Source organism: Passer montanus, unplaced genomic scaffold (assembly GCF_014805655.1).
Source record: "Passer montanus isolate IOZ18808 unplaced genomic scaffold, ASM1480565v1 scaffold11, whole genome shotgun sequence".
In the NCBI taxonomy this organism is placed as follows: domain Eukaryota; kingdom Metazoa; phylum Chordata; class Aves; order Passeriformes; family Passeridae; genus Passer; species Passer montanus.
This window is the reverse complement of record NW_024357613.1, coordinates 15,326,239-15,346,631: the sequence shown is the minus strand read 5'-3', so window position 1 is coordinate 15,346,631 and position 20,393 is coordinate 15,326,239. Positions and strand designations below refer to the sequence as shown.

At 36.5% G+C, this 20,393-nt stretch overlaps 1 protein-coding gene across 2 annotated transcripts in view; it reads left to right on the top strand.

Annotated features, from left to right (window-relative positions):
* MEI4 (meiotic double-stranded break formation protein 4) overlaps positions 1 to 20,393 on the top strand; it is a 129,783-nt gene that overhangs the window by 65,144 nt on the left and 44,246 nt on the right. For both annotated transcript variants that reach the window (XM_039728104.1, XM_039728094.1), the window contains 2 exons: positions 3,242 to 3,490; positions 14,514 to 15,073. In XM_039728104.1, the coding sequence (XP_039584038.1) occupies positions 3,242 to 3,490; positions 14,514 to 15,073 (809 nt within the window). The remainder of the gene's footprint in view (positions 1 to 3,241; positions 3,491 to 14,513; positions 15,074 to 20,393) is intronic.

The window sequence follows — 20,393 nt, the reverse complement described above, 5'->3', positions numbered from 1 at the left end:
CAATTTTTGCTAATGCACAGTTGGCCAGCATCCCCATATTTCTAATAGTGTCATCCAGTGTGTTTTTTTCTAGGATACTTACATAGTAGTTTCTGAGAGAGCAGTTGTCCCTTTAGGGGAATGGTGAAAAGCCTCAAGCAACTCTTAAAACTTCTTTTTGTTACACAAACTTACATTTTCCTAATCAGAAGAGAAATAAAGAGAGATGGTGATAGTGTCAGTAACAGAAAGCAAGTGAAAGAGCTGTTTATTCTCCATAAAATCTTTAGAAAATCCATTCTTTCTCGAAATACATCCAGGAATATTGCTATTTGTCATTTGTCATATGTTTTTAAACAAGAGATCTTGTGATCCAGCAGAGTGACTTCTCCAAAAACTGCGCTGTGACTCGTTCCTAAGAACCAGCTGTGTTCTGTGATCTCTCCTGCTGGTGGGGTTCTTTCAAACAGCATCTTTACAAGTAATTTTTCAAAAAAAGTAGTGATTTTTTTTCCTCCAAAGCAAGAATATCTCCCTAAACTTACTCAGTGTAAGGCACTCCTACCATAGAAGTGAATCTGTAGAAGACGTTAAAGAGGAAAAGGCCTCCCTCAAAATCCAAATTGCATTAATTAATTAATTAAATGTATATCTTAAGGGTTAAGGTGGAATGCTATTTAAGATTCTCAAAACAAAATTAGGTAATGGTTTATGTGGTTTATCTGACTTACTAGGGATACATCTACTGTAGAAAATAGCATTTTGGAATGTTGCAGTTGAACGATCCTTTTGCTCGTCTCCATTGTACTGTAACCTTGTGCACTAAGGTTTTTGTTATGCTTAAAACACGGTAGTCACTTTCCAGATAAATGAAAAAGTGACTCTCTTTGTATTGGTAATGGGTGGTCAAAAAATGCTACCAAAGTAGCATTTCATACTGGTAGCATAGTGGTAATATGTCAGTGGTCAGACAGCAAACTTTGTATTTTCTTTGTAATAGTATGTCCTGTAAGGAGAAATAGAATGCGATAAATAATGTATTGGTGGTAACTCTCATGATAAAAGGCACCTGAGCATTCATGAAATGCTGGCATAAATAGCACTACCCGGCCCATACTGGAATGTTGGTCATTTTGCAATTTCTGTGAATGTAATTTAAAAGAAAATACTAATACTGGCAAAACATGTTATGAAGCAAAAAGTAAATATGTGTTTGTCCTTAAAAGGAAGATGAATCAGAAAGCTTTGGCAGAGTGGTCTCTGGAGGTACCAAAATGTTTAATGAGTAGTGTAAGACATTTTTCTGCCTGCCCTGCACATCGTTCTGCTCTGCACAGGGACTTTGTAAGAATGGAGTTTGACAGGCCATGTTTGAGTAACATGTGGGTGAAATTTCTATTGATGAGATAATCTGGGAAGCACCTTTCAGATTCAAAGCCAAATATTTTGGATACCTTAATGTTACTGTTTAATCTTCTTTCAGTGTGGTTCCACATATTTAATTTTATTCGCAGCTTTGAAGGCAGTTCAATTATTTGCATGCTTTTGTATTTGTAAGCATTTCCTTTGATGCATAATGCAAGCAAGAGTCTTACACCAGTTACCTGTCCCACAGAGGTAGTAATCCTTTGAGATTGAGAGAATCAACTTCTGCTTTTCACTGAAATCTAGATATGAATTGAAAAGTTGTGTGAAATAGATTTTCTTTATCAGAAATCTTGCAAAAGTACCATTTAATGTCTAACTGCTTTAAGTAAGGGATATATGTAGTATAGTTCAGTTTCTAAAGGCTTACAACTTAATTAGTTTAAGAATGCACTGATGGTTTAGATTAGGTGATTTTGCCCTGATACATGAGAGAAATTGAGTGTTTCAAGTGGAGAAGAGTAGTTTAAAATATAGCTGTAGGTAAATAGATCCCAAGGAATTTTTGCACTCGTCCTTTGTGCTCTGTACTACGTAAAGTGTTAACTGGCTGCTGTGTCTGAATGGACAGAGTGCAAGGAGTGCACAGGGATTGTTTGTGCATTTCAGAAGAATTTGAAAGGTGAAAGAAATACATACAAAACAGTACCTTCTGTAAGTGTCTCTGACGGATAAATGACTGTGTGATGGTTTATGACTTACTATCTAAAGTCGAGTACAACAAGAGGAAGAAATCTGCTTAGTGATAGCAGATGATCTTGTGAAAGGATGACCTAAAATACCTTTTTCAAACCTGTGCTGTGACTATTTCAGAGCTGTTGTTCAACACAACTTATTAGTGCTGCAGCTTTGATGTATAACAAGAAAAAAAACAGCATTGTGAAAAAAATTGTAGATGTCAAGGTCAGGGCAAAAGTGTAGGAAGTGATTTTTTTTCTTAAATTATTATTTTGGGAGTGATATTTTTTGAGGAAAAAAATACATCAAACAACTGAATGAAAATGGTGTGGAATTAGGAAAAAAAAGTAACTTTGCTAATTAGGCCAGTTAATATTAGTTGGTTTTAATTTAATTTTTTCCTTCCCTGTTCCTAGTGCTGTTGCATATGATGTAATCATCTATTTAAATATTTTATTTCTCTGACTCTTTTAATGCCTTTTGCCCCATTCTCAGTGTTTGTAACAAAGCTTATAAAACTGTCTTCTTCACTTACCTCACTAGCCACTTGCATCCCTTTGATGCTGCCTGCTTAGCTTTCTGCAGGCTTGAGGCTTAATATAGACTTAAAACTACAAGGGCATCAATACCAGGTGTCCAAAACCAGACACAACCTCAGTTTTATCTTTTGAGCACTGAGACCTTCTGGTACACTTTCAAGAAATAATATATATTGTATTTAAGTATAAATAACCCCAAATGAATTCTTCTGTCATGGGTTCTTCTGTCATGTCAGAATTCTTTTGAGGGGGAGAGTGTCAGGGTGGTTTTTTTGAGGTTAGTATTTTTACTTTCTTCATCCTTGCTTTAGTGGAGATAACATTTGCATTAAAAATTTTGCTAGGATAAGCCTATTTGAAGTGCTTACTACTTCCACAGTTATTCTCAGACACTGGCTGAATTTTATTTTTATAGCTGAGTACAGCTCATGTATGTTCTGTTCTCACATTGTGCACAGATGCTTGTATTTCTGTTCTTGATGATTTAGGAATGCACTAGAAATTAAAGAGTTGGTCTCACTGTTGAACAGTCTTCAAAGCCAAGAAAATATTTTGTGTCATTTCCTTAATGGAGTCATAGTGAAGTAACCTTTTTGTTTTCTGTTTTTCTAATGCAATAGAAATCAAAGGCGGAAGAAAAAATCAAATTGCGTATTTGAAAATATCAAAACTAGCATTGGCTTTTGCAATTATCCACTCAAAACCACCAGGGAAGAGTTCCAAAGAATACACAGAGTACCTTGCCAGAACTGTATCCGAACAAGATTTTGGATGGAAATGGAAAGTGGAAGTGCTGGAAGCCGAAGTTCTTCGATTACGACAGGAACTTCTTTTGAACAGGATCTCTCCAAGATTCTGCTTGGAAAATAGTAAGTTCCTCAAATAATTTCTGGCTATGTTGCAATAGCAAGGAACCAGCTTTCATCTTGCCTGTACCATTTCTTTTACCTAGATGTGAGAGTCTTCAGTGTACAGTTTTTTGTTTTTCCCAAAATTCTGAAGTAGTGGAACACTTAATTCATTTGTAATGGGATTGTGCTTGAGAATTTGATACTTATGCAGAATTTATATATTTAACCTTCAGAATCAATGTGTATTATACAAAATAATTGCAGACAAAAATTGTCAATGCACAATGTTACTCTATAACCTTGGAAATACTAGTTTGCATAACAGCTAGTTTACATTTACAGTTGGAACATGTCTTAAAGACATATTGCATATTTTTTAACTACCCTACAGATTTTAAAATCAGAATTTAAACCTAAAGTGTTGGAAGCGCTGATCCCTAATATGCATAACAGGAAGGTAGGGCAGGCCAAGGGACTGCATGTCTGTTGTTTCTGAGAGTGTATTGAGACTGTGGATACTGTGAATGTTTTTTATAGCATATGATAAAATATTGTGAGTCTGGTATTACTGGATTCAGGAAATCTTTTAGTCAAAGAAGAATAAAAAAAAAAGATAGTCTCAAACAGCACTGTTTCTCTGATTTGTGCATGTGTAGTAAGTCATGCTCAGTTCAAGATATCAGTGGCACTGTGTGAGATTGGAAATCAGGCAGTGGAGGATTTCTGCAGGCTCTGGGAAGATACTTTCCTGGGAGATGAGGTCAAAATGCTGTGGGCTGAAGAAAGAAAGTTCACTGCTGAGGGTGTCTGTAAAACCAAGATGTATAGCTAATGACCTGAGATTTTTAAAAGGTTCCCTGGTGGAAAACTTGATGAGGCTTTACCATACTGCTTTTGTACTGAAACAGTAGCATCTTTATTGCCATACGTAAAGATTTCTAATTTGTAATGTTGACTGATGGGGAGATCATTAGACTTCAGCTAGGAGCTCTAATGGTTTATATATTTAATTAGTATAATAGACCTTTCTCTACAGAGGAGTGATTTAATGACTATTCTTACTTTTTTATTGTCTGTGTGTCTATTTTCTGCAACCTACTGCAAACATGACATTTAAGACTAAAAGTAACTTTTAAGATTCAGTTTTCGACAGGTGTCTCATGTTTTGAAGAACTGGCTACATATTATCAGAAGAAATTTATAAACATCTAATGTCTGGAGAGGATATTCTAATTTTAGATTAAGCAGAACACAGAAAACACTACCAATTAGCAAAACATAGCAAACAAGATCAATTCACTTGCAACTTCTGTGTTCTAATTTTTGAAAGATTCTCTAAACTGTAAATTTTAATTGTAAGATAGGCAAAGAACACTGTCCCTGGCAGATAACACCTCTTGCAAAGGATGTTAATTTTCATTACCCTCGTCACACTGAAGTTTGCTCACAGACTTAAAATGTGATAATCTTTTCTAATTTTAGATGTCTTACACCTGCACTCTTTCTGCTGTGTGTATTCATGGTTACAGTTCCACTGAAGACAACTGCTTGGTCTTGACTTTGAATAAAGAAAGCTATTTACTGGTAGCTGATGGAATATCTGCTGGTGAGATCTGTGCACTCCTTGGGATAGCAAGTTGATGATGTGTGTTAGTAGTAGAGCATCTGTGGTTGACATGTATGGGAAGATGGTTGTAGAAGCAAGGCCACTTGAAATAGGGGCCACTACACCACTGCCATCTTCTGCCCCAAGATAAAAAAAAACACCTTTCTTGTGTGTTGTGTGCCAGTTTTGAGATTTTTCAAGCCTGCAGAGAATAGAAGCTAAAGGATGGCTACTGCTGAGATAAAAAGGGACAAGGAGCTTGAATCTAAGTAAGGAGAAAAAGTGGTAATAAGTGGTGTTTCAAGTGAAAGTACTATGGATCCATCAAGCCATTGTTATGGTTTCCCAGGTTTACCACCTAATATCACACCAGAGGTATGCTCTTTAGGGCTGAGGATGATTACTAGGATTGCTCTTACCACCAAGTAATCTGCAGATATGGATCCTTTTCTCTTCCTTCACTCATTTCTCCAGACTCATTTCTGGAGTTTGTGTTCTGCTTAAAATAATGCAGCCTCATAAAAATATTTCAAACCCCCAGCCTTTCTATGGCTTTCTTCTGTTTTGATTAATGACTTTAGATACAGGAATATTTGGGTTTCACAAAATCCACCACCAGAAAATCTCATGCAGTAAGGATAAGACTGCATTTGTTCCTGCTGGTGCCTCTTGAGAACTGAAGAGTTTGAGTCCTTCAGCCAAGGTTCACTTTGCAGCTGTATATTCTCTGCTTTACATCCCAAATGTGAGAGCTTTCTTCTCCCATCTGCTATTTGTAATGACAGTAGTAGGTCTTTCATAGACTTCAGGAATGATTAGAAACTGCCCATGGAGTTTTATTTCCCTGATTTGAGAAATTTGTGAGCAGTTTTCTCCCTCCACATACAGTTGAACACAATACGGATGAGCTAATACATGAAGGATAAAGAACAGAGAATCCATTTTTTAAAGAAATGATGCCTAAATTTCTATGTTTCACCTGAAGAGTTCTTTGTCCTCAGAGACACCAAAAATGTTGTGAGTTCCTAACTTAGAGGGAGAAGCATGCTTTGCTGCAGGTAAACTACTTGGTGGTATGAGTTCTTACAGATTAATGTGTTTTTTATGAAAGTGCAGGGTTGAGTATTCACTGACTGTGCTGTGTCTGGAAGGTTCTTATTTGACTTACTATTCAGTTGCCTTTCTGGATACAAAGTTCTCTTCCTTGGTGGTGCTTTTGGCTGTACATCAATCATATGTGGAGAAGGAGAAGCAAATCTTTTTACAATTATCTGTTATTTTTCACCTTCACAGTATTGTCCTGACAGCTAAGTCCATAGGTAGAAAAAAAAGTCAAATCTCATGTTAAATCAAAGTTTCATGCCTTTCTTTGATTCAGATTAAAATTTCACTGAAAGGAGGATAGAGTCTTGTTGTAATTTCAAGAATAAGCATTTAAAGTATTTAAGCATTCTGTTGTCACTTTTCTTTGGAGCAACAAGAAAAGATTAAGGTTCTTACAAAGCATTGATGAATTCATGGGTTCATGGATTGAAGCACCTGTCCTCTAAGACAAATTTCTACACTCTTATCAGTTCATAAAATCAATGGTCATATTATTTCTTGGCAGGCTGTGTTAAAGAGCTCTGAAAAGCCTGCAGCTGTTACTCCAGCCCAAGAAGGCATAAATGCAGTATTCTACCCTTTTTTTGCCAAACATGTATTTTAGGAATGACAATTTAGAGGATAGATTAGGATAGGTTTATTACCTTGGTTGCTTCCAGCTGATACTCTTGAAGGTTCCAAATCGATTATCCGGGGTTTATGTTTAGCAAAACTTGTCTCACATATGTGTTCCTTTCTTAGCTTCACTTTCAAACTTGGTTCAAGTTAGTCCCTTCTTATGCAGTGGGTAGGAATTTGAACTGAACTGCTTGCTCCTCTAATTAAAATAAAAACCAGATTCTCTCCACCCTGTACCTTTTTAGAATTAGGTTACTCTTCCTTTTATAGGTAATTTACAGTGGAGCGTCTTCTGCCATGCCCTGGAGTTCCCTCCTGTTTTTAGCCTCCACAGTAGCACGTGCCAGCCACCCTACTACAGTGTGTCTCTGTGTTTAGGGAAATGCTGACCTCTGAGTCACACTGTGATTAACCTGAGTGTCTGATTTTTAACTATATCCTGGGGCTGTGTTCCACCTTTCAGGATACTGTCCTATAAATTCTATTCCATGTCAAAGATGCAACTTGTATCTCTTTTGGGAATAATACCCAGAGAAAAAAAGAATTTTTTATCTCCCACTTCACTTCTTAACTTGGTGTGTTTCTTGAGACATTTAATTGTACATGTGGAAAAGGGGAGCAGCTTCCTTTGTAGATTAGTATGACTGAAGACTCTTTGGTCTAATTTCTTGTCACTGTGAGCTGGAGCTAGCCAGCTCAACAGCTGAAGGAAAACTGATTATAAGCATTACACAGCTACAGTTTACCAGCAGCCTTGCTTTGGGACACAGAATTTGGCCTTCTCTTTTCTGTCTACTTCCCAGTAAGTCATGGCTTGGGAATTTCTTGCTCAAAAGGGAGAGGTAGATACTTGGTGCTCATCTTTTACCCGGGATTTCCCTGGTAGGCAGAGACAGGATGAGGTACATCCTGCTTTGGTGATGGCAGGAAAGATCATGATCAGTCAAAATATTTTCTGAATAATTGGATTTCAAACTTCTGAAAGGGCAAAGCTCTCCATCATGGCTTAAGTAATATGGCTTGTGATGTTTCCTCTGCCTCCTTACATTAAAAGGAGTGGTGAGAGAACATAATTGATAATAGATTTTTTAAGCTCATTTTCAAAGAGATACCAATCAGATTGATTCTGAAAGGTCAGACCAAAACCTGAAGATTTCCTCAGTGTGTTTGTTAGCTGCAGCCTCATAAAGGAGTCTTCCTTGTTAATGGGGTTAACAGCAGTCCACATCTGACTGAATAGTAATGATACAAACACATTAGTCTATTAGGGAAAACTATTTCCCTTCACAGAAGGTAGATGAAATAGTGTGAAATGTTCACATATGTTGCAAATAGCACTTAGCAACAATTTTAGTTCCTATGACATAGTACTAAGGTAGAGGACTACAGACTAGAATTTCCAAGTTATGGTGGTATGTTTAAGGAAAAGCTATTTTTTCAGGTTGGCATGTTTAAATGAGCTGCTGTTACAGATTGCTGTGTCCTGTCATCACTTTCCTCCTCTGGTGTTTGGAAGGAGTACAAAAGCATGACAATTGCAGAGGAGCTGTCAGCCTCTGAGGGTATCTTTTACTGCTTGCCTTTTCTATCATCCTTTTTCTAAGGTCAGAGGATTCTCCATTGGGCAGCAGTCAACTCTTAATTTGATGTTGCCATGGAAGACAGTTCTGATTATTTTTTCAGGTGCTTAGGGATGTGATTTTTTTGCATAAAGACATTCTACCTTCCTACTTCTTGCTTCCCCATCCCTTGAGATAAAAATAGGTATCTTTCTCTCCATTCAGATCCATAAGGGCAGTCCAGTGTGTCATGTCAGCATTTTTTCCTCTAAGACTTAGGGGTGTCAGACAAACAGTACTTCAGAAATGTAATTTGACATCTTAAGTGTACTGGTGTACTCCCATGCATCTACAAGTGGTAATAATGCAAGTAGGCAGCATGGCAAGGAATGTCTCACAACCTAAGAAGTATTTTATGTTTTTATGAGGAGAAGAAAGAAATTAAAGCAGATCTGTGAGATGGCAAAAATGAAGTTAAATTGTGTTTAGCACAGATTTATGGGAATATGGCTCTTGGAATATGATGATGAGATAAATCTGTTCTCCATAATTGTATTGACACAATGGGGAACTTTATGAAAGCTGAGGCCTTTTCAGGATAATTAAATAAGTTAATTTGCAATCTGTAAAAAGCACCAGCTGGAGTGTAATGATTCATTGAAATCTCAGAGTACTGCTCCTCCCATGGATAACAGGTCTGTTTTGGTTGTGGAAACTTTCTCCCTTTGAAAGCAGGTGCTGCATGTCTTATCTGATGGCATTGCAACAGCTGTTCTAAGCACGCAGTTGGGGCAAAAGGACCCAATAAACAACATTTTCTTTCCAGATTTCTGTGTAAGAAACCAATTCAGAGGCAAAATCAACCCAATTTTTCCAGCAAGAGTTTGTTATTATTTTATTAATTCATTATAAGATGTGTAGTGATTATTAGGAATAAGATTCATAAAAGCAAGTGGGGTTCATAGATTAGTGTAGATTATTTTCTTTTCTTCTGGGTAACGGAATGATCGTTTTGGGGAAAACTGAATGTATATGGTGAAAACAGGTTAAGTGGCAATTAGGATCTTTTTGTCTTTAAGTCTACTGTGGGAAGCTAAGGATCAGTCAATTTTTTTTCCTGGAAATACAGAATCACAGAATGGTAGAAGTTGGAAGGGACTGCTGAAGATCTACTTGAAGATCATCCAAGCCTCTTGTCAAGCATGGTCATCTAGAGCCAGTTGTGCAGGCCTGTGTCCAGACATTTTCTAAATATCTCTGAAAATGGAGATTTCAAAACCCTTTTGGACAACCTTAACCCAGCTCAACCTTAGAATCTAGTTCCTCAAGCAGATCTTTGTTTGCATCCTTCTGGATATATAGACAGAAAAGCTAAGCATTTATACCATGTTGTATTCAAGAACAGCCGTGTTTTTAGGAAGGTACATTTTAGCTGACTTCTTAAGGAATCCACCTTATTTTAGCCTTCATCTCACTAAGTTGCATCCAGATCATTGCAGTCTTCATTGGCTGCCATTTCCTGTCTCTTAGCAAAGCCCAGTTTGTTTCATAATGCACAGCATTTTTAATAAGATATAATGCTTACAGTGTAGTACTACAGTTCAGTCAGGTAGTCTATTTAGAGATAACATTAATTCATTTAGTATTTTGAAATATCCCCTGTGTGGCTTAGAACTCACATTTCTGTCACATCATTGAGATGATCAATATTGTAAAGCTTGTCAGATCTTTTGTTGTCAGAGCTGCTTGGTGAGCATTAACTGACCCAAATCTGTATGTTTGTCACCTGATTATCTACCCTTTCATATCTTTACTGCAAGTTTGCTTTGTTTGACTCGAACTACAGAAGATTTGTGCTGTCATCCACAGAGATCCCTGAAAAATGAATGTTTATATCCTCAAAATCCTTCTCAGTTCTTGCTGAATTCTAAACATTTAGGTGCTTTATGTAAGCAAAATCCCTAACAAATTGAAGTATATGCTTCTAAGCCTTTAAAGAAGCACTTAAATCCTAGCACTGAACAATCTGACAATTTTAGTCAGTCCTATATTCATTTCTGTGAAATTATCCCTAAATGGGATAAAATATGTCAGCATGCACCTTTAGCATTAAAAATCATAAAAAAGCACCTTGCATTCAAACAAAGGACCTTACTTTTCCAAGCCAGTTACAAAACAACCCCAATGGAGATGCAGAAGCGAAGTGTGGGATACAAGGCTTCTAAGACTTCTTATTTGGAGAATTCTAATAATACCTTACAATAATATTTTGGAATTGTTATTATGGAATAATGAAAATAGAAGTTTGGCTTGGTTCCAATGGGGTGCTAAACACATATGAGTTCATGAGGAGGGGACAGTTGTTTTTTCCTCCACCAGTCAGCTTAGTTAGTAATGAAACCAGCAGAATAGAGGCAGAGTTACACATGAAAGAAAGTCAAAGAAAATGTATGGGATTTTAAATCAGAGAATAAACCTGATACATTGTTCATGGAAAGTGCACTTCAAACAAACCGATCAATGAAAATTAAATGAAGAATAACAGAGCTCTGAAAAATGTAGATGTGAACATAATTTCAATTACATTTTCATTTCCTTTTAGAGGTTATTGACTGAACACCTACTTGGAAAGCAGAATCCTATGAATGTCTCATTTTTTTTCTTTTAGAAGTGGAACTGAGAGTATCAACTGTAACTGAGTTTTAAGAGAACTTTATATGTCTGATGTCAGTGGTTTTGATTTTCAAGTGATAATCCATGTGTCTGCTCATGAAATGAGGGAATATAAACAATGTCTAATGCTTGAAACTGAAGTAAGTTTTTCTTTGCATAATTCAGATCATGTCTTCATTTTGCTTCTCACCTCCGCCACCTTCAAGCCAGTTTTCTGTTCTGCAGTCCCTGTTGGTGGTGAAACTGCAGGTAGATTAAGTTTTTCAGAGACTTGAAGATCATTTTACCATTTCACAGCAATTTCATCAGTTGAGGACCCTTCTTCCAAGTTTTAAATGTAGAACTACTTGTAGCATTTGGCCTTTCTCTTTCAAATGTTCTCCAGTCTGAGGCAGCCAGCAGCATAGTGTCTTAATACAGCATCTTCCACCACCCCAGCTCCTACTACACAGATCTTATACAAGCTGCCTCTTCTTATCTGCACTGGGTAGTGAGAGAATGTATGTTGGAGATGGTATTGACTTTGGTGTTTCCTAGAGCTCTGCTTCCTTAGGGCTAGTCGAAGGCTCCCTATTCTCTAATCCTGGGGCAGTGAGTTGGCATCTCACTGCCCTGATGAAAGCCTCTGTTTTGTGGTCCCACAGAAGTATGTATGTTCTGAGTTCTAGTGCCTGCACACCTTACTGACACACTGTGCACTATGTAAGTCACTCCCTCATCCCTTGAGTGGCTTCTGATTTTCAGGCCATACTTTTTCTGCAGTAGTGGATATGTGTAGAGGGATGTGAGTTCTTTGTGGGACCACATCTTTCTTTGTTCGGGGCTCAGGATCTTGCTTTGGTTTTTAGCTCAGGATCTTAGTTTAGTAAGAAACTTAAGTACTAAATAGAACTTAAGAACTTAAATATATCCTGAATTTGATGTGACAAATTTAAGGAGACTGTAAAATTGTTCACGACCAGATATGTCATTACTTAGGGTATTGTAAAATTTGTGGTCACTTTATCACATATACTAAATTTTCATATTTCTTGTTCTAATACACTTAGAGTCAAATGTTCTTGAAATTAGTATTTAAAGATCCTTGTTAGTCTGAGGCAGGCTTAATGCCGTTTCTGGTGTTTTGTTAGTTTTTTTTACTCGATAACCACATGGTGTGAGCATCAAGACTGCTTTCTCATTTGAATAGTAGGTAAGTACAACGTAATGAGTTTAGCTTCTTTCAAGAAAAAAATTACAAGCTATTTCTAGACATTTAGAGGGAAATAATGAGTATTTCCTGGTGCGTTGTTATTTTTTACAACATAACTGCCACCTCCTCCCCAAATGACTAGAACATGTAAATGGCTTAACAATTTTAAGCATTTTGTATTATTCATTTAGCTGGAAATAAACTGATATTTGGGACTTACTGTAACAGGGTTTTCTGGAAGCTCATTGTGAAACAGGAGTTTGATACTGCAGTGGCTAGGAACCTAACCATAAATGCAATATTGTCTCCTAATAGAAGGAGTGTTTCATTGAATACCCTACCTCTTTTATTTGGGAACATCTTGAGTTTGGTTTTTATGGCTATTGCTGTACTATTCTTCCCTTTTTCTTCTAATTACTTCACCTTTCTTTCACCTCTTCAGTGTTTGGCTTTTTTTTTTTCCTTTTACACTTCCACAAGAGAATCAGAAAACATACATATGGGGTTTTTGCACATAGTTCTTGCTTTGCTACTTCTGATATTAAATCCTCATGAGCAATTTTCGTGTTGTCCCACGGGATTGAGAACAGGAACAAAATAACCATATAGTGGAACTCACAGTAGATGGATTCCCTGGAAGGGCATATTTTCCTTAAATGGCACCAAAAACCACTTTTCAATTTTTTTTTTCTTCTGAAATGTGTTTTGCTCAAAACCCTTGGGAGAGAAGACATGAAAGATGGATTCCTTTTCTTGTTAATCAGACCATGGGAGCTGTGCTTTACTTCTTTGCTTTCTTTCCGAGTTTGGGTATGCAGGACATTTAGAAACAGTGTTAATGTATAAAATGCCAGGCTGGCCTTAAATGTCCAGCTTTTCCTACCTCCTGGAAATGGCAGTTGATTTCCCTACAGTTAGCCCTTTATTTTAAGTCACTTGGTGCCAATACTGTGCAATTTCAAATATGTCTGAATGTTAAAAACATGAAACTCAACTTTATAAATAAATAAACCATGTTCCTAGTTTTGATCTTGATAATAGTACTTTGATTTGTATTGGTATGTTTTCAGAGATTGAATTGATGGTCAGAATTTCGTTTGAAATGGTGAATTTAATGAAGTCCATATTAAAATTTTTGAGTAGTGTTTTATTAAGATACAGAATACTGTAGGTTGCTGTTAGGGATGTTTTCTGTGTGAAAAATGCTTTTTTTAACTTCCTATGAAATATCTATTTCCTGCATGGCTAAACCATCTATAATTTGTTTTAATTAATTTAAGAGGAGTATGGTACTGCATGGGATCCTTGTGGAAAATGAACAGTATAGGCAAGTTTTCCAAGACTGAGAGGGGAAGCAGTTTGTGACTCTGCCCCTCTACGCAGGGCTGGGCCAGGAGTTGGTCCGATGGGGTTCAAGCTTTGCCTCATGGCACTGAGATGTTCAAGGGTGTTGGTCTTCCACTTCACTTCTCTGTTTTGATCTTTTGGCATAGATAGCATGTAGAACAGGTGTCTTTTGTCACCTAGAGCTGAGTTTTATGTCAAGAGGCATTACCTTAAATGCATTTAATTTGTGAAATGGGATGAAAGAGATTCTATAGTAGCACACGGAAGTAATTTATTGGTGTGAATGTACTGTATACTTTTGTAATGTAGTTTGTGTGTCTTTGAAGGAGATGGTGTGAGATAGGTGATGACAGAAGGAGCTTTTGATTCTTAATGTTCCTCTTTGTTAAATAATGAAAAAATCAAACCTAATGTTCTGTTCAACTGTGACTGTTGTTAGAATTTCTTGCCTGACTGGGGAGAGACAGTATACATGAAGAAGAATTTTTTATTTGATGCAGTTATAGTAACAGATTTTCACTGCCTTTTAAAAGCAGTCTGAATTTTTGAGAATAAAAAGCAGTGAAAATGTTTGGAGGACCAGGAATTTACATGCGTTTTCTTCCCTGGAAATTAATGGGAGTATAGATATTCACTTAATTTTTTTTTGTTTATGTCTACTTAAATTATGTCTAGGAAAACTCAAAATTCCTGTTCATATTACTATGAGCATAAAACATCTTGTTCACAAATACACATTAACTTCTGAAATGTTTGACTTTAATTAAAAAAATATCTTCTTCCATAGCTAAATTCTAGTCATGGGAAGTTCTTGGGGAGCCAACATACACATGTATTACATGAATTTTGCATGGAAGCAAAAAAGGAGAAAGTATATATGGCACTTTCAATAAGCATGTATTTAAGCATTGCAAAAATGTAATTTTCATGTTTGTATTTCAGGACAACAGGATACCTCTGCTGAAACTCTTCTGGGTCAGGAATCTATAAACCCTACAAGTTACTCAAGCCAGCTAGAAGACTCTGGATGTGATGTCTGTAATGACTCTGCATTTGATTCTTTAGGCATAGCTTCAGATTTTCACCAATCTGAGCACAATGTCAACACTTCTAAACCTTGGTTGGAAAGAGTTCCCCCATTGAATCTTTGCCACACTAGCAAGGAGCAATCACTGACTGCTCCAGTGCATTTTTTGCAACGTTTGCTTGAAATAAGAAAACTGTCAGAAGGAGGAATTCTTCAAGCAGACTTCTCAGAGCTTGAGAATGATTCTTTCACCATATGCAATTCCGTGTCTCAGTTGCTTGATGGACTGACTTTTTTTTACAACAGTCCTAAATTCCCAACTCCACGTTTCCTTACTGAAGGAGTTTGTGTTTTTCTCAGTTTAATAACTGATACTAAATTATCGAATCATGTTTTGAAGAAATGTTTCAAGAAGATAGAAGAATTTATGAAAAATTTAATTCAAATTATTTTAAGAAACAGGAATGTCAATAGGGTAAGTTTAAAACTTTACTTCTTGCCTATCCCACTTCCGTATACTATAATATTCTCCTGATTTTATACACTTTTAAAATACCAGTTTATCTTATATTTTGAAGAGCACCAGAGATTTTTGTGATTTTTTTTTCAGCAATATGGATAATAAATGAAGCACTTGAAAAAAGTTCTTGCTCATGCATGCAAGAACTTTTAGCCTATTTCCAAGTATAGGACTTCTAAATTACTGATAAAAATGCAGTTTAAAGCAACTTTATAGATAATATGCAGGAAAAACACATTGTTTCTCTTGCTATATGGAGATACACTGTAGATATTCATTTATATGTAATGAACTTCTATTCTTTCTTGAACATCTAAATAAAATAGTTTGCTTCAGATATCCATCATTCTCTAGCTACTTGCAAATTTGTGTTTTAAAAATATATAAGCAAATGAGTGAAGAGTTAAAAAATAAACAAGTAGGACTGAACTGCATTTTGTTTGTATTCATCGGTGTGTGTTGTTCCTTGTATCATCTTGTTAATTTCCTCATTCAACTGAAATATCCCTGTCTTTGTTCATAAGATGCCCTACAGGTAGTGAATTTCATTGCCTGTTTTAGGATTTTTAGTTTTTATTCTGGATTTTCTAATATCTTGTAATGACATGATGGTGGTATTTTTTGACACTTAAAGGTACCAATTTAGTGTCCCCATGTAGGTAACTATGCTACCATAAGAGCAAATGATCTTATCCCTGTAATCTTTGGAGCCTAAAGAATGTTTACTGGGTACTAAGTCCTTATTCTCGGATAAATTTTAAAGTTGCCTCTCTCAAAATGAGAGCCTGGACATCTGATATGCCTGTGGATGGATGTACCCATTTGTCTTAATTTAAAATGCATCTAATTCACTGTGTATTGAGTGTTTAGCTTCGAACGTGAACATCAAACAAATACTGTCACCAAATTAAGAGGGCATTGGGTGAAAAGGATATACCTGTATTTTGGCTAGGAAGCAATCAGACTCAAATCTTTCCAAGACTAGAGCTTTGCGTTTCTAGTACCAGAAACATTTCCACTTTAACATTAGCATGGTGCAAGACTCAGTTTTTAATTGGACATGTCCCTAGTCAGTGTTTTGAAAGGATATGACCATACATTCCATTTGTATGACATCAGGAATGGAGTTATACAGGTGTGACTCGTGTGTGTGTGTGTGTGTGTGTGTGTGTGTGTGTGATCACTGGATACAAAAAAAAAGTTTGAACAGTCTTTAACTGATGATGGTGTTTCCACCATTTTCCATCCTCTTCCTCAATGGGAAGTCACTAAATAATTGAAATAAATTTAAGTGTGGAAGAGCAATCCAGAGATTGTCCAGAGATGGATTTTCTCTTGATTGGAGGAATCTGGCGAAGTCTAAGTGAGAGGTGTCACATCTTAAATGGGAGAAGATACTCTCATAAATCAGGGGTGTTTCAGGCCTGCAAATTATTTTTATGAATCATTCAGGAGAGATGGAGTATGTCCTCATAATTTGAAAGTGGCATATTTTCTCTGAATAACTTCACTAAAACAGATGGCTTTTTATGAGATGTGTTGTATCTTGCTCCCACTAAAATATTGACATAAGAGTCATTTCTACTGGCAGCCATTACTTCAGTCAAACAGATCCAAAGAGTTTAAAAATTGTATAAACCAATTACTAAGGGATAATCTTGGAGGTTCCCAGATTAGAGGTTTGGTCTTCTTTAATTTCTGAATTCAAAATGGAAATAAACATGTAGCATGCAGAATTAGTAGTGTAAATTATAGCATGTGCTGTGTACCATATATCTCCCAGGAACAGATATGCAGGTGGTAAGTGAAATATCATAATTATATGTTTAAAAAAAAATCTCCATTACTTACAAGGCAATCTTCTGGACAGAGTCGCAAACTGTATGGATTTCAGTTCCAGGAAAATACTTAACTCCCTCCAGCATAAAATATTAAGAATTTTATTGTATGTAACCTTACTGTCAGAAGGCATTTGTATGGACAGCCATGCAGCGATGTAGTATTTGACACAGCTTTACCTTTATCATCCTCATCATTAAAACTGTCAGGATCTTGCAAGAAGAACAAAGGTCCGTGAGAAATACCTTCAAAAACCTCACAGAGAGAAGTGGCTGTGGATTACACTTAATTAATTAATTACATCTTCAAAAGCAATCTCTGATTTTTTCACAGCAAGTTAAATAACTTTAAATAATCTTTGAGAACTGGGAAAAGAATCATTATCTCTACCTTAGATGTAAAGGAATAAAAACAGCAGAAGAATTACTTGCTGTAATTGTAGAATCCTATTGTTTGAAATGTTTCTAATTATAAAGCATTGGAAGCTGTAAGAACCAGCAAAGACATGTGTTCAGAAATTTTTTCCTGGATTCAGCTGCCTAAAGCTGCCTAAACTCTTGGATAGAGTCTGACCTGAAACTCCAAACTGACATAGCTATCAAAAAGAAAAAACAAAAATAAAGTTGATCAATTAAAGTATGTGGCAGAAAATAAAAGGTTATTTTACATAAAATATTAAATTATTTATGTAAAATAATTAAAAATAGCCTTTTGAATTCCCCTTTTTTAAATTTTCTCTTTTCCCCTCATGTTTGGAGAGCAGCTCAGAAATATGCACACAGTTGTTAGACAAATAATATTTTGGAATAAACATTCTGGAAATATCCCAAAAAGGAGCCTCAAGTCACAGCTGCTCAGGGTGAAGCATGAAATTTCAGAGGTTCAACCGTCTGTGCAAGGCCTAACTTTGCACCTTCTGCTGCCATGGTTTTGCATCCCTGTATGGCTGCCACAGAAAAGTTTTTGAGGATCCTGTGTTTAACTCTGGTACAGATGAGCTGTTGCTTTCATGCAGCAAAATGTGTGACAGTCACTGCTGATATTTGGTGCAAGTGCTTTGTTCATCACCAGTTTTTGAGTCCTCAGCACTGACACCTTGGGGGTTTGTAGGGGTGTGTATTGCCTTGCAGTTTGCAAGTTGTTCATTTGTGTTCATTCACTCCACTGGCACACTGCTATGTCAGCAGATCCACTGTTTTATTTATTTAGGTTCCTTGCAAATCCTGCTTTCAAGCAGACCAAAGTGTATTATAAAACTCTGTGAGACTGTATTCAGTTGGCAGAGCCACTGGCTCTGGCTTTCAAATGGACTCTAAAACCTGACAAAAACAGGAAAACATTTTGCATGGAAAACTCTGGTAGGAGCTATGGCATGTAATTACAGCCCCAGTGGAGTAGAAACTTCAGAAAGGAAGCACTGAAACATTGTTTTGTGCTTAATCTATCTGCTTGGGATTTGACAATGTCTGTCTTCATCCACCTCCACAGAGACATAGCAAAATGTACATTTCTCCTGCTCCTAGTTGCATTGTTCACTCACTGGCACTGCAATGTGCCTGTTGTGTTGATGTTTGTGTCTGTTGTCCAGAATTTCTCCTGTATCAGAAGAATACAACAGTTGTATGGAGGCACTGGGGATTCCCAACTCCCTGTGCTGTTTAGGGTGGCATTTGTGCTTTGTATTTCCGGTGGAAGTTTTGGACAGCTCATGGCAGTAGAGCACTTCAGGGATGACATCCTGGAGCTTGCCTGGAAGCCTGCTGTGGTGAATCTGGGCTTGCTCTAGGTTCATAATATGTATTATTAGCTTTAAAAGTCAAATCTGTCTAACAGAAATCAGGATGCTTTATATGTGACATATTTACATCTCTTGTCTATACAGCTGTATGAAACTTCAAAATAGTTATTGTGAGGGAATCTAGAGTCTCATTCATTACTTTGGAGATAGAAGAAAAATAGGTTTATCTTTAGCCTCTTTCAGTGCCATTCAGTGTGTTCAAAGCTGTCATGGCTGAGTGTGTCACAGGGTTCTACATTACATGGGATTTCTGTGGTGTGATCACACCAGTTTGTCAGCACTATAGACAATTTCAGTTCACTGGTTGTATTTTTTTTTAGATGCAGTTGATACTTTAATTCAGAGCCTGGCTAATGCATGTGTTACAGGCCAAAAGATCCTGGCCTTCACCCTGGGTTTTTTACAGAGTTCTGTATGTATTTCTTGGACCTCATGTTTTAAGGAGTTAACCTTAAAACACAAAGACACTACTTTTGGGATTCTAACGTTAATCTGTGTTGGGCTCCTGTTCAACAAATACCTCATCTGTCTGACCCATCTTTCTCATAATCTCTTTCAAGCAAGACCTAGAAAGAAGAGAGATGTGTTTCAGTGCTCTGTTGTTTGCTTCTTCTCATGCTATGTTCAAAACATCAGTACTGACTTTGAAGATGATGTTAAGTCATTAATTGCCACTCCAGTCATACAACACACACACACAAAAGGTTATGTGATATTTCCTTCCTTTTTTAAAAACCTTTTTCAGAAATTGGCTACCTTTAGGATAGTTGTTTTGAAGTTACTAGCATTAACTAGTTACTAGTGTCTGGAGGGACACTAAGACATCAACATAGTTTTAGGAACTTCTGTTGTCCTTCCTCTTTGGAACTTTACTACCCATTTTAATTTTTCTCTCATGTTTCATCTAAAAGCCTTTATGTAAAATTTCACCACTGCTCAAAATTGATTGATTGATACTATTGATAACATTTAACAGAAAAGCAAATGTAGGAGTTCTAGTATTTTACTGCCTTTACTGGGTATTTGTGTGAGAAAGAATTCACAATTCCTCATGAAAATAACAAGTTGAAAAGTAGTACATTGAAAAGCAGTAAGAGAAATGTTTAAATCTCAGTGGCAATTATATAATGAAATGTATATGTGTGCTGGTGCAATTAAAACAGCACACATACATCAGAGCCATGGTTTTGAATGTTTTCTTATCTAGGATACAATTTGTATGATTCATTAATGACGGAATTTTCCTGGAAGAGAGTAGTCATAAACTTAATCTGATGCTTGAATACATGCAACAGTATGCATTTAATACATGCTGCAGCCAGATGTGGTTGACAATAAATTTCCCCAACTGTGTATAGGTTTGCAGTATCTTTTGTCAGCCACAGCCAAGACAGGACTTAATTCATTGGTTTGCAAGAGTCTTTCCTGCTTAGGGACAAATAAGATTTAGAAATAGTTATTCATGTCACTGGTGGTTTTCAAGTGTAAAATGAGCAGGCTTCAGTTTTCCTAATTAATTGAGTCCCAAGGAGAATGCTGTGGGTGCATTTTCATCCGCCAAAAGGTTTTGCTTTTATAGGGGAAGAGAACTTCATTTGTATGAATATTAAAACATGTTGCCTGGATTTTGAGGTCTAG